At 41.3% G+C, this 15,380-nt stretch overlaps 1 protein-coding gene across 1 annotated transcript in view; it reads right to left on the reverse strand.

Moving 5' to 3' along the window:
• Positions 1–15,380, reverse strand: part of LOC144769642 (uncharacterized) — a 1,000,462-nt gene that overhangs the window by 506,761 nt on the left and 478,321 nt on the right. Inside the window, exon 33 of the mRNA XM_078653818.1 lies at positions 8,850–9,507. Within this exon, the coding sequence (XP_078509944.1) occupies positions 8,850–9,507 (658 nt within the window). The remainder of the gene's footprint in view (positions 1–8,849; positions 9,508–15,380) is intronic.

Here is a 15,380-nt window from a genome sequence, read left to right on the forward strand (position 1 = left end):
TAGTGTGCCTGGTGTGTATGTGGAATGACAGTTGAAGAGAGTGGGCTGAGCAGTGACCATCCTGTTCCTGGTGGGGTTTTCTCCATTATATCTAACTACTATAATACATGAATAAAGGAACATCAAGAAACTACTTGACTACCCATCATTTATATCCACGACATTTTGGCGACGATTGAAGAACTTAAAGCGTGCAAGAAACTAACTACAAACAAACTAAGGTATCTACAAAGAATAAACCTCAAGAAACTGAACTGAATCAAGGTAAAAGACTTTCATTTTTTAAGACTTATATTTAAATTACCTGGCACTATTAAACCCCACCAGTGACCCCGAAATCGGTCGCCCTAAACTCTAAACCTGTGCCATGGTAAGTTTACATATTCAAAGTTAATAACCTTATGACAAGAGAGATATACCATTTAATGAGGTGTATAACTCCAAGATGTAATTGAAAACAATCCTCTCATATACGTGTAACCGGCAAGAAAAAACACACTGAAGAGTGTCAGGACTCGGAGCTTTTCAAGCAAATATTACCATAATTGACTTTTTGCTACTTAAGACTCCGTAAATATACTGACCTACACCTACTTGTCATTCCTGAAATATTGCAGCTGTTAAAGAAATGAGAATTTAATTGGAATTTTTCCTCGAGTAAAGAACTGCGTGTCTAAAGTGAATTTCAAAACAGTTATGCTATCGGATTTGTCTGTCATTCACAATTAAAAAGGAAATTCATTTTTCGCCTGCATGAAATAGAAAGTGAACTGCGCCACAGAATTATTTATGACAGTTTTTGTTTTTTCTTAACTCAAAATACAGTTAAATACAACATAACTGGAATAAAGTAAAATAAACTGCCAAACCGGGAAGAAAACTGCTATTAAAAGTACAAATGGCACTCGAGCAGCCAGGCATGTAGGAGATGAGTTACTAAATAGAAAGGAAATTGACAGTTCACGTTTTTCCTCCATAATTGAAAACAATAACTATAGTGTTAATTTATTTATGAAATATTATGTACTTTAAAGTGCAACGTTAAAACTGTCTTAATATATTTTAAAAAATCAACCACAGCTCGCGTTGCCTCACCTGCTCCTCAGTCTTCTTTCTATCCTCTATGACGCATGCTCACTTCTGCTACAGACACTTTGGTGCACGCATTTTCCTCTAACCATCCGGCACGCCTGCGCCTACGTCCATGAAATGCCTGTCACGTCAATTGAAATCTGCCATGTACACAGACGAACATTAACCTGCTGCAAGCTTTTCACTTTCTCCATAATCTTCAACGCAATCTCGAAGGAGCAGTTAGTGAATGAAATAAGTATCCTTACTGTGAGTTATTGTGGTTTCCTGTTCAAGGTCTTGCCAGTTACGTTATCTGCACCATGCTAAATGTACATTATTTAGTCAGCGCAAGTAAATTTCCGATGGGACAATAACGTTTCTCAAGGACATTGGTTCCTACTAAACCATTAACTAAATACCTTGATGGACAATTATATTACAAAGAAACTGGCACTAACTTACAATATTTACAAAGAAGTATCCCTGAGACGACGGTGACAACTTTATTTGTTTTAATTTATTGTTTTTACAATGTTTAGCATACTGAACTATGTTTGCACTATTCTTTGCTTATTTAATGTGTATTTTGTGGGATCTTAAAAGCACTTAATTAAGACGCGTTATATGGGAATTTAATTAACACGCGCATATTATAAGTCGCGATATGCTTACTGAATGCACTAATATTAATACATGTTACGTGACTCATATACATAATATGAATCTTGAAGTTAGCAAAGCTCAAGATTTAGTCACACATATTATAAGTGGCAAGATGCTTCATGCGCACAGGTATCAAGACACATATTGTCATTTTCAGAATTTTCCTTATTATATGTTAAATTTGGCTGATCTTGATATATGTACAGCCCAAATTTTGATCACACATATTATAAGTCACGAAACGATTCCTGCGCACTGATGTTAAGACGTAGTTGAAGTTTCCTGTATTTTATTATTAATGATTATATACTATATGCACAGTATTTTACATGATTCTATAATTAGAATTTAAAGAAGTAGAATTTGTTTATATGAATGATATTAACTGTTGTAGAACTCTAGTATTGATGTTGAGTAGTGTAGTTATGTATAGGAGCAGGCCTCTTTACATTTATTCCATACTTCAATGAGGGTGGTGCGCACACCTTTTTCATTGGTCCTACACTACAAATTGTTATGTTAAGTTCACACTTCAGTTTATAAAATACATGGGTCATGTACCTATACATTTATACCAGTATACAATAGGCTATGTACTTATATTTATCTAACCCATACATTGTGCCTTTATGCATTATTATGTCTTTGAGCATTCGTGCCTTAGACAGTACGTTACATACATACACATAGTTTTAGGTTCCCTAAGCAAGTTTTCCTTCTCTCTCAGTCCTGTACTAATTCACTTTCACTAAACAACATTTCTTTCTCAAAATTAAAAAAAAAATAATAATTGTTCCAGAGGAAGGAGATGTGTGTTATTGTTTGGACTGTTTTATCCTTTCCTCATTCTTGTCACTTTCAGCTACCATTCATTCTTTTCTGTTATTACGAACCATATGATATATTACAAGTTTTCTCTTTTCAATTTAAATAGCTATATAACATTTTTTATTTAAATAGCTATGTAACATAATATTGTGCTTATTGTTATTGAAGAAAAGGGGATATGTTGTACATTGGAATATCTCCTTGTAGCTGCTCAGCCTGTATGAATGTGATGTCAGTGTAGAATGTTGAATGTTGGATGACAGAGTGAATAGAATGTTAGTGTGCCTGGTGTGTATGTGGAATGACAGTTGAAGAGAGTGGGCTGAGCAGTGACCATCCTGTTCCTGGTGGGGTTTTCTCCATTATATCTAACTACTATAATACATGAATAAAGGAACATCAAGAAACTACTTGACTACCCATCATTTATATCCACGACAAAAACATTGCAGATTAGATATATATAAATTAGTAAAAGAAGCACTAAAATGGAAATGCGAGTCTCTTTCTGACTGCACATTAGAAATATTTTACTCAAATGCTGACAAATAGTCTGTGATGAGTACAAACTAATATTTTGGGTAAATCTTAGTAACAGGGTAACAAAGCAAAGTTGCAATTGTTTTTATTTCACTAACTAATGGAATGTGCATACACACATTTGTACAAGTACAGCCTTGGCGTTCAAAGTTAAAGTTCCCTAAAAATAAAATATAGGTCATCTGATTCATTAATTTCCTTATTCAGAGTCCTAACCCTTAGAACCTGCCGTGAGGGGTACTGCTGGTGAGGGACACGGCCACCGATAGGTATCAAGGGGGACTACAGGGGAGAACCAAGGAACGCACACAAGACTTGGTTAACTGGTGTGGGTTACCTGCCACTAGTGGAAGTTGCCCCTTTATTTATTACCTCCCATTCGCGCCTGGCCTGGAGGGTGAAGGTGCTACATTGTGTGGTAGTGGCCAGCTGGCTCCCTAATCTTTAATCCTCAACAACCAAAAATAACACCCAACGTATATATAGTTCTCCACACCGTTTGTTGTATTCACATTTCCTTGTTGGTTCGCAAACAGGCTAGGGGCAAGGCCCATGGAGGCACTTTTAAAAATTTACAATTCCAAGTGCATTTCAATAGTCATGTATGTGTCTTCTATATGGGGGTATGTGTCACAGGAAAAAATTCGAACAGTGGAAAATAAGTTCCTGAGACTCCTTTCTGTCCCCCAGTCCACCCCCACCTTTTCGATCCACTGGGAGGTGGGTTTAGACTATGTGACTGACAAACTTAGGTTGGCTCCTTTAATATTCTGGTTGAAGACTTGGCTTAATGATGAACTAACACTTAGCCATGCTATTCTGTATAATGTCATGTCTCTGGACCACGCAAAGAGAATACCCTGGTTGGAGTATGTGAGACACACCTTTTTACAGCTAGGACGACCAAAATTATTTAATTCCCCTTCTTGTATCAGGAGGGAGGATATTAAATGGACCAAAATGCATTTTATGGATAAGGCCAGATTAGCTCGAGAGGAGCAAGAACTGATTAAACCAACTGTCAGATTACATTACATGTTATCAATTTCCCCCTCTTGAGCCCTACCTCAGAATTATTACCAAGCCCTTCCACAGATACCTGTTACCTAAATTTAGATTTAATTTAATTCATTATTTTTTAGGTAGCTATCAATCCTGGAGCAAACCAGGTGGGGGGCCCCCGTGTAAATGTGATGAATTCTCCCAACAGGACACTATGCACTTTATTATGTTTTGTGGTTTATATTCGGACTCTAGAAAAAAATACCTGGTACCAATTCTAAGAGAAGCCGGCTTTGCTCAAGTCAGGCCGGCTCTAGTTTACCTACAGTCCTTGGGTAGCACCCCCATCATATTTGGTGTAGCTAGTTTTTTAGTGGCGGCTTACAGAACTAAAACAAAAATGGTGACATCGAGGGGCTTTGTATAGCTCTGTAGAGCCTCCACTTAAACACTGGTTTGTATTGCATTTGTGTCCCATTTCTGTATATAATGTCTTTGCCCGGATTTTTGTAAATTGATGGAATTTTTTAATTTTAAATTTGTATATCAATGTTTTATGTCTTTTATGATTTTTAACAAATCGAATAAAGTGTATTTGACTGACTGACTGACTGACATTTCCTTGTGGGAGCATACAAAGTTTCTCAGTCTCTGACTTGGTCTGGGTTTGTCTCGTAGTGGTATGGATACCCCCTCGGCAATCCTTCCAATCCCTCTCATCCAGCATTGCTTGTGTCTCCCTCCGACATCATTTCTCCTCCTTCCTCAGCACTAGCAGGTTCGATTTCAGTTTCAGCATTCCCCTCCGTGGCTCCGCTGCCATTGGCACCGCTGAACACTTCTTGCATCGAGGCTGAGGGCTCTCACTCATGGGCTCCATCATTCTGCAGAATTTTTTTAACTACAACACATTCCTTGCCACACTCCTCCTTCCATTTCTGGCTGTGATCAGGGTCCCTTTCCCCCAACCACTGTCCATATATCTCTCTCAAACGGTGTCTTGAATTTCGACCCTTGCTGCGACTCTTCATCACTACTCAATCACCAACCTGTACCTCCACCTGATTGACCCTCCTGTCATGATTGGCTCGCTCATTATTTCTCTTTTATTTGTCCTGTGCCGCTGCCACGTCTGGCACTCCCGGCTTCCATCTGCTGCTGACTGGGACCACGTCCCGCACCGCTCTGTGCATCATGAGGTCACTTGGGAAGCAATTGGTGGTGCTGTGAGGAGTTTTGTGATAAGCCCTCAAAAACTGATGCAAACACCCTTCAACATTGACTTGCTGGTCGACCCCAATTCTCAGTGCTTTGTTAAGGGTGTGGATGAAGTGTTCTACTTCTCCATTTGCCTGAGGCAACTGTGGCATCACCTTCCTGTGTCGGATGCTGTGCTTATGCATGAACTCTCTAAACTCCTCCCCTTGAAATTGCGGTTCATTGTCTGTTTTGATTTCATGAGGAAACCTGTAACAAATTGAAGTCTTTAAGTCCAGTATATGAAACAGATTATGTTTATTGAAGATAAGATTCTGGTCAGGTAGATAAAATAGAATAAAGTAGATCCAGTAATAGAAACCCCACCAGGAGCAGATGGACTCCAGCTCAGCCTCAGATGTAACTGTCCCTGCTTTCAAGAATATACAATTGGAACACTATGTGACATCATAGATGCCTGCTGAGCAAGTAATGACAAACACTAAAGAAGGACAAAGAAGAAATGAAAGCAGGATGCAACACATCTCCCCCTTGACAAAATAAAACAAGATAAGAAAACAAAAGAGAGAAGAAAAATTGATAATAGAACATACAGCATATACACAGTACAAATACTGGTAAAGTAAAAGAAAGCGATAAAACATCAAATGGTGAAAGTACGAAAAAAATACAGTCACCCACAAGGTACAAAATCCACAAGAATGGAAAAGAATGGATTTGATCAATTAAATACATCTGTAAGACAAATCCACAAGAATGGAAAAAGATGGATTTGATAAATTAACTTCAGATCAAATTAAATAAATCTGTAACACAAATCCACAAGAATGGAAAAAGATGGATAAGATACATAAATAAGAACTTCCCTACACGTTAGATCATTTAACTGATTCATATCAATGAACAACCTTCCTCTCCTTAAAACATCAAACAATTTGAACACCTCTAAAATATTAGAGCACTTACATGGTTCAATAAATAAGCAACCTGTGACTCTTTAAACATCAAACGATGTGAACACCTCTAAAATATCAGAGCACAAATGTAGTTCACATCCCAAAATAAAGCAACCATCCTCTCTTTAAAACATCAAATAATTTGAACACCTCTACAATATTAGAGCACAAAAGTGGTTCAGATCCTAAAATAGAGCAACATGCAGCTCTTTTAACCTTGAACAAAATGAACACCTCTAACATAGTAGAGCACTAATGTGGTTCAGCAAAGCACTAAGCTTTTAAGGCTCATCCTCGGATGCAACCTCAAACACATTAAATCTAGAAGCACTATAACTCCTCACATAACACTCTTAAGGCTCATTCTCGGATGCAACCTAAACACATTAAATCTAGAAGCACTAAAGCAGCTCCTTGTAAAATTGAACACCTCTTGCAGAATAGAGCACAGCATTGTTCTTTAGAATTAACTTGAAAAAAAAATGGAACACCTCAACATTGAGCACAGAATGTGGCCCCACAAAATACACATGTACACACCAAAAGACCCAACACATGAACAAGAAATTTAAATGCAAATGCAATAAAACATGCAATCTACACTGGATTTAAATAAATCAGCTGAGCACCTCAACCTAAATTGAGCATAGGAATGGCTCACTCCATTGAATAACTAACACACCAGAAATCTGAATAAAAACAACAGAGCACCTCAACCTGCGTTGAGCATAAACATGGCTCCCTCCATTAAAGATACTATCTCACTGTAGTATTATCAGCTCCAATACACACATGCAAAATTAAAACGACTAAACACCTCAACCATTAAAATTACTATTTCACTGTAGTACCCATTACCCACATATACCAATCATAAATCACAACATAAATAATATGCACTCCTTCCCAAAAATACCTTCCCAAAAACACATATATGAGACTCTACCACCTCTTTCATAAAACTAAATACAATAAAATGTTAATATTCCCTTAATCAATAAAATGAGTAAACAAACTCCGGTGAGCGATCTCTCACCCAAGGTCTCTGTCTTTGAATAAAATGAACATAAATACCATAATTTTGTATATGTGACAAAATATAGAAGAAGCTCCGGTCCGAAATGTTGATCCGATGCCTTGCAGAGGTGTTGTCATGGTGATATTGTCTAAAATGGCTGCAGACGTCGTAATTTTGTGACATCCGATGAGGATTGAAATATTGTTTAAATAGTTATTAAGACGCTGTAATCACACTGCCAGACATCGCAACTGACTTTGAAAACACAGATGATCAAAATCTCCCTATACTCGTAGGAAGGCAGGAAACTAAGCACCCAAACAGTTCCACTAGATGGCACTTGATCCTCACACAGTCACACATTACTTGCAGACGACAAATTTGAAAAGACCGTGTAAATATTGCCACTTGCTCCTCACGCTGTCATCACAGTTTAAATATAGATCAATAAACGATCTCTTATACTTGTAGTAAGGCAGGAGGCTTCAGTGCGAAAATTACTGGTTGCAAATGCCAAGTGACACAATCACAATTATGGAAATTGTTAACCATTGAAATACACAGAATTTTACTTCACCTCTTCACTTCTTCTTAACGGTGCTTTGCTATGCTAACAATGTCATTAGTCTGTGTTCATAAATTTGTGACAGTCTCTGATAGCAGTTCAAACGTTGCACTCACAGTTTGCCTTGCTCTGCCTTTCATTAACAATTAAACACGCAGCGATGTATCAGGCACTTCCTTAATTACAGCATCATTTTTCTTGACAAGTTTTCTTCTTGTCAGGCTGCACATCGTTTTCCCAACAACTATGTGTGTAAAAGTGCTCAAATCCTCTGCCTTCTCTCTGGCAAGGTTGCTTTCTCACTTGTAATATCTAATAATATAAAAATACTGCGCATCCACTTCCTCACACTTGATGGCAGACTTTTAAAATATGACAGACATCAAAGTTCAGTGTCTAGTTCTCATGTGAATAATGTCCAAATCATGCAGTTAGAACTCCAACACCCTGGGGAAACAGGCTGTCCAGATCACAAAGGACACTGGTGGGGTTAACCAGGGTGCTCTCATTAAATACCTTTTCCTCTTTGGCTTGAAAAAGTTCTCCAGTTGCAGTAGTTCCAAATTCTTAGTTGCAGTAATCCAGTCTTTTCTTCACGCATAGGCTCTGTACCTCGACGCCAAAAGTGTAACAAATTGAAGTCTTTAAGTCCAGTATATGAAACAGATTATGTTTATTGAAGATACGATTCTGGTCAGGTAGATAAAATAGAATAAAGTAGATCCAGTAATAGAAACCCCACCAGGAGCAGATGGACTCCAGCTCAGCCTCAGATGTAACTGTCCCTGATTTCAAGCATGTACAATTGGAACACTATGTGACATCATAGATGCCTGCTGAGCAAGTAATGACAAACACTAAAGAAGGACAAAGAAGAAATGAATGCAGGACGCAACAAAACCCCAGCACTGGCCTGACATGCTCAAACGCTGTTGAATGCACCACTCCCACCACTGGGAACTTTAGAAAATGTATCAATTAGTACCAACGTGGCATGCCCATCCAGGAATGATCCAAAGTCCATGCTCACATTCATCCATGTTCCAGCACTCGCTTCTTCTGTAATGACCGGATGTACAGGGGGTTCACTCCCAGTTATGAGACATGAATGGCAGCCCCTCATGATCTCTTCCACCATTCGGTCCACCCCCGGAAACCACACCTTGGATCTGATCCGGGATTTGGTTTTGGCGATCCCTTGGTGTCCTTGGTGTGCCAACTCGGCCATCCTCCTCCACAGACTCTTTGGCACAACTACGAGCGATCCTCGTAGCACCAAGCCTTCCTCACTCTCACTTAGCTCATCCCGGCAGAGCCACTGTCCTGTTCTGTTCTCCCTTTCTCCATCCATCAGCCTGCGGACTCCATCCAGAAAGTTTTTCCAATTGTGCCCCCTAAGGGCTTCTTTCACCTCCGTCAGACATTCATCCTCTCTGGTTACTTCCACCAACTCTTCCATTGACAACACCCTCAGGCATTCTAGCTCCGTGATGAGCCGTAGATAGGATTCTGCCCCTTCATCCACTTCCTTCTGCTCTTCAGGACCAGCAGCCACTGGATGTCTCGATAGATAGTCCACCGAGTTGTTGGTTCCAGGGCAGTACTGCACCTCAAAGTCGTACTGTTGCAGCTGCACTGCCCACCTCTCGATGGCAGTGACCCATTCAGCGCAGAGCCACCAAACAATGGTACAAGCGGTTTGTGGTCAGTTATCACTTTGAATTGGTGTCCACAGAGGTACAAGTTGAAATGCTTGCAGGCCCACCGGATTGCCAGTGCCTCTCTCTCTCTATTTGAGAATGGCACTTCTCGACAGTCATCAACGCTCTGCTCGATTATGCAATAGGCACCCACTTATGTCGGTCCGTCTCTTGTAGCAACACAGCTCCCATCCCCACCTGGCTGGCGTCAACGATCATTTCAGTGGGACTCCCTGGTTTGAAGTAGGCAACTGTGGCCCCTTGTAGAAGGGCATTCTTCATGTCTTGAAATGCCTGAGCGGTCTTGCAGGTCCACTCACACTTGGTATCCTTCTTTGTCAAACACTGAGGGGTTCTGCAAGTGTTGCCAGCCGCGGAATGAACCAACCATAGTAGTTTGCCATTCTGAGGAAACTCCTCATCTCCGTGGAATTCTGAGGAACTGCAGCCGTACATATTGCTTCCACCTTTGCTGTGTCCACCTGTAACCCCTCCTCCAAAAAACTCGTCTTCAGTGACAGAACTGACACCTCCACTTGTGCAGTGTGAGGCCTCATTCCCTTAGTCTTGTGAGTGTGGCCCTTAATATTTTATGGTGCTCCGCCAACGTCTGTGAGTAAATAAGCACATCATCACTGACATTCATTACCCTGGCCACCCCCAACAGCGCTTCCCGAATGGCACCCTAAAAAACTTCAGCTGCGGAGGATACGCCAAAACTGAGTCTATTGAATCTCTGTAAACTTACATGGGTGGAGAAGGTGGTGATGTAGTCACTGGCTTCGTTCAACATCAGCTGATTATAGCCAGAGTTCAGATCTACCTTTGAGAACCACCTTGCCAAGTTGATGTCTGCAACGATTTAATCTATTGTAGGCGTGATGTGCCTTTACCTTCTGATTGCCTTGTTGGGTAACCTCATGTCAACACACAGACAGATCGCCCCAGGCTGCTTAGGTTTGGGCGTGATTACCAATGGCAACAGCCATGGGGTAGGTACCTTCTCAATGACACCAGCTTTTTCAAGCTTTTCTAGTTCCGCCTGCTCCAAAGGACGCAAATGAAATGGCACCGTCCTATGTCAAAGCGCCACTGGCCGGACCGTCTTGTCAATGTGCAGCTTTACTTCTACTCCCTTCAAGCAATTCCAGGCCCTCAAAGAGTTCTGGGAACTCCTCCATGATGTTCTCGGCATGCGACTGATGAACTTGTCATGCAAACATCACAAGCCCCAGGTCTTCCTCTGAGTGGCAGCCCAGCAGGGTCACCGCGCTGTCCTCTGTGACGTGGAACTTTATCAGCGTTGTTGTGTCCCCATGTGTGACCTCCACTTCTATCACTCCCTGCAGAGGAATCGGTGTGTCACCTCCATATGTGGATATCCGTGCTCTCATGGGCATCAATGGAGGAGCTAGATCAAGCTGTCTGTAATGAGGTCCGTCTAGGACGTTCACCGACACCCCTGTGTCAATAAGCGCCATCATGGGGGTGTCACCCACCTGGATCAGGCACATTGGGGCGATCGCTTCTTCTTGTTGCTCCTCCCCGTGAATGAGACAACCCATATCTTGAACATAGTACAGTGCTTCCAACCTATATTGGTTGCATCCCCATGGGCACACATGTGTTCCTCATAAAAATAGGACTCAAATAAATGTTTTCATAATAGATTCATTTCAAACGTACTCCGTTTATTTGATATCTTCTTTCTTGAAATTGTTTTCATTTCATTTAAAATCAAGATATTCTTTATACATTATCCTCTTTAGCACGGCCTTTTGGGCTCCTATGCATTTTGCAGGCGGAGAGCCCTTCTTCAGGGAGTATCACTGCAAGAAGATCGTAGTACATATGTTGTTCATACCATAAACATTTCAACATACATTATTACCATTATAACACATCCTAAACTTGTAAACGTTTTAATGATGAATAAGTTGATTGATTGCTCATGTGTGTTTTGTGAGCATAATCATGGAATCTAAATATGCTTTGTGGTGTTCGAGTTTTAAAGTGTGAGCATGTGTTCAGTGCTCTGATAATGGTGAACCACTTAGATCCACATTATATCCCATGTGTAACCAATTATTCAAAAAGCATGATTAACTCAGGGCGTTCAGTATTCTTTATCGTCTTGTTCTCCTTATGAAAAAAGGGTAAATATTAGCGTATGTAATCACGCACAGTGCATCGACTGATATTGACTTATAGCTGCTAAACAGCTAAAGACTTACTGATATTTTGATTCCTGTATTCTCCGATGTTGTCACTGGTCGTTCCGAGTGCCGAAAAGCAAAGGCACTTCCGTGAATGTGCGAATCTTACCCGCGTTTGGTTAAAACCCTAACCATGTGATCGCTCTGAATCACAAGTACATAGATATCGTAAAAAGACTTTGGGCATCATATACATATAACACCCATATCTTGTCCTCATCTTCGTCATCCAGCGCTTGGAACCGTTGGAAGATGGCATCCAGCTCTCCGGGCGGTCCACCCGCTTCTGTCACTCGCTTGACCCTGTCTAGTCGCTGCCCACGACTGCTCCCTGACGTCGGTGCCTTTAGGCTAACCCTGGGCGAAGAACTACACTACGCTCGCGTAGTTTGCGCTACTTTGCACTACGGGAATTGCATGTAGCACAGTGCAAACATGTGTAGCGGTCATTTTTTTCTTGCTCGCGGTCCTCAACGTCAAGTTGGCAAGCGAGCAAAATGACATCGCTGCAAGACTTTTTCCTTGTTCGCGATCAGCAACATCAAGTTGCCGATCGCGAGCGTGGAAAATAAACCTCCCGGCGAGATTCTCAACGCGGGGAGGTCAGGTTCTACTCGAGTGGCAGAAAACGACCACTTGCACTGTGCAAGATGCAGTTTGCACTGATTGCACAGTGCCGACAAGCATCCGGCACTGTGCAATGAGTGAGAACATCATTTTGCACAGTGCACTACACAGTTTGCGTAGCTCGCGTAGTGCAAAATGCACTTCGCTTAGATACGCGAAGCCCAGGGTTACTTTAGGCTCATACAGACTTTGGTAAAATGCCCCAGCTTTCCGCACTTCAGGCACGTCTTCTCATTTGCCGGGCACCCTGTTGGCGAGTGCTTCTCCAATCCGCAATTGTTGCATCCTCTTTTGTGTTGTTGGCACCTGGTGCTCCTTTTCCTCGACTGTAACTTCTTTGTATCGCCTCCACACGTTCCTCCTTGACCGCTGTTTGAGTCGCTGAGGCAGTGGCTGCCGACTTGCGCAAAAGCTCTACTTCCGTTTCTCCTGCCCTGGCATCCTCCAGTTCGTGCGACCTTCTCAATATGAGTATCTCGTCCAAAGAGATGCATGGTTGACGTAGGATGAGTTTCCTCAGTTTCGAGGTCCTGCAACCCTGGATCAGCTGAATACTGATCTCCAGTTGTTTATCGATACCTGTACACAAACTTGCAAGCCTCCTCAACCTGGCATAGAACGTGTCTCTAGATTCCTCATCTTGCTGTCTCGCCTGTGGCTACTTGAAATGTTTGAGATCTGGGTTCAGCTGAGAGTCAAAGTGACGATTCAGCGCAGCTACGGCCGCTGCATAGTCATCCGCGTTCCCCGTGTTCAGTAGGTCCTGGAACAGTTCGTATAACTCTTCTCCTCCCATGTGGAGCATTGTAGAGCGCTTGACCGCTCCATCTGTCTCCTTCCTAGCCTGGAAGTAATTTTCTAAATGTCCGATCCACTTTCTCCACCATGGCGCTGTGGTGGCAGGATCCGCCAGCTGGCTAAACGGCAACAGTGCGGACAACAGCAACCTCATTGGTGCTCCTCCCCCACTGCCTCCTGCTACATTATTTCCTGCTAATACAAACACCAAAGGCTTGGGTCTAGTTACTACCTGGCCTAGACCTCATTAATTCATTAAACAAAAAAGATGGCCAGATAGATACATTTCATATTTTTTGCACCGCACCTAGCCACAAATCCTAAGCGGGCGACAACATCATTTCAGTCATTTTTACTTATTTACATATTTTTGAAACATTTACATATGACCAAGAACAAAACACAATTGTCAAGACTTTAAACACCATTAATACATAAACACATTACACACAGTAATAAATGAAAAACATTCGTGTAGACACTATATACACAATTGGAAAGGGGTTGGGGATGCCTCAATTAATTTCATTTATGGGGCACCAGTCCTAATATAAAGTAAACAAACAAGCGTCCAATTAGTGGTTCATGCAGGCTAGCTGGTTAATTGTGCAGGAAATATTTTTATGAGGGTCTGCTTGCAGGGAAGATTTTATCCTAAACTACATTGCTGTAGCACCCAATACAGTTCAAATTCCAGCACAAAGTCGTCAACACGTTTCGAACCCTGATTCTGTTTTGGGATTCTCCTCAGGACATGGACTGGGGGTGGCCTTCACTGTGAAACATAAAACAATACGAATTGGTGTCAGTCAGTGGGAGCTTTTCTATCATACATCTTTTAACTCAGACTGTTCTCTTTTTACTCTTAGAATACCTGTCAGTCTTTTCTGTTCCAAAACTGCTGTCTACAGTTCACGGAAAAAGCAGGGGCTCTAAAATTAAATGAAGGGACAATCAGTATCCCGGGACTGGCACATGTGTTTATCAAAATGAGGTATAACGAGCATCGATTCGTACCGTGGGCCATTCTTTAGTATGATAACTCGCTTTTCCAACCTAGAGGAGCACTGTAGTACGTAAGAAATCGCACTGCGCTGTAAAAGACATAAACAAATAAACACCCTTTTTAGATTCCACTTCCTCTTCATTCCACTCTTTAAGCATCTTTAAGACAGCGCATGTACCTCGGGGCTTCATAAATCTACAATGGCGGCGAAGTCCTGACCGCGGCACCGCTGCCTCCGCACCTGCGGGATCAATGTTATTTATATTTCCGTCTTCTTGGATATATGCATCAGGAATGAATCAAACAAATTGGAGGTGGATTTATACACAAAGTCAACAGCGAGAAACACATTACTTCATTTTTCTAGCTACCATCCTAGAAACCAGAAAGATGGAATTCCCTTTTCGCAATTTCTCAGAGTGAGAAGAAATTGCACAAATATTAGAGATTATGACTCCCAATCTGAAAGGATGAAACAAAAATTTCTTGAACGCGGATACCCACACCGCCTCGTACGAGAGGCATACAAAAGAGCTCGATACTACGATCGAGATGCATTACTCAATTCAAAAAAAGAACACGAGGAACCAAAATTGGTTTGCATCACGAAGCACTCTCCCTTAAATGCCACAGTCAGATATATCATCAATTCTAACTGGCATTTATTAAACATAGAATCATCACAACCCAAATTAAAGAAACCTATGTTTGCGCATCGTCGCAACAAAAATATAAAAGACCTTGTGGTCAGATCACGCTTCACTGGAACAACCACTAAGATTCCCTTTGTACAAAAATCAATTGATGGTGAAAATGCCGTTAAAGGCACCTCCAGATGTGGCTCATGCCAATCTTGTGATGGAATCATACTAGGAGAAACATTCACTTTTAATCAATACAATATACAGGCAAAGGAATTATGGACATGTAATACATGCAACATAATATATCTTATTCTATGCCCATGGAACCTGGGATATGTAGGCGAAACCTCCAGAGCAATGAAAACTCGCCTCACAGAGCATAGGTCTGCCATTAAAACACGCAAGTTAACAGCACCACTTGCAGGTCACTTTTACGAATTTCAACATTGTCCATCTGATATTAGATGGCGAATATTAGAAAAGATTTTGGAAAAGGTGATGGACAGAGTTTCTGAATGATGCAGA

Source organism: Lissotriton helveticus, chromosome 7 (genome assembly GCF_964261635.1).
Source record: "Lissotriton helveticus chromosome 7, aLisHel1.1, whole genome shotgun sequence".
Classification (NCBI taxonomy): Eukaryota; Metazoa; Chordata; class Amphibia; order Caudata; family Salamandridae; genus Lissotriton; species Lissotriton helveticus.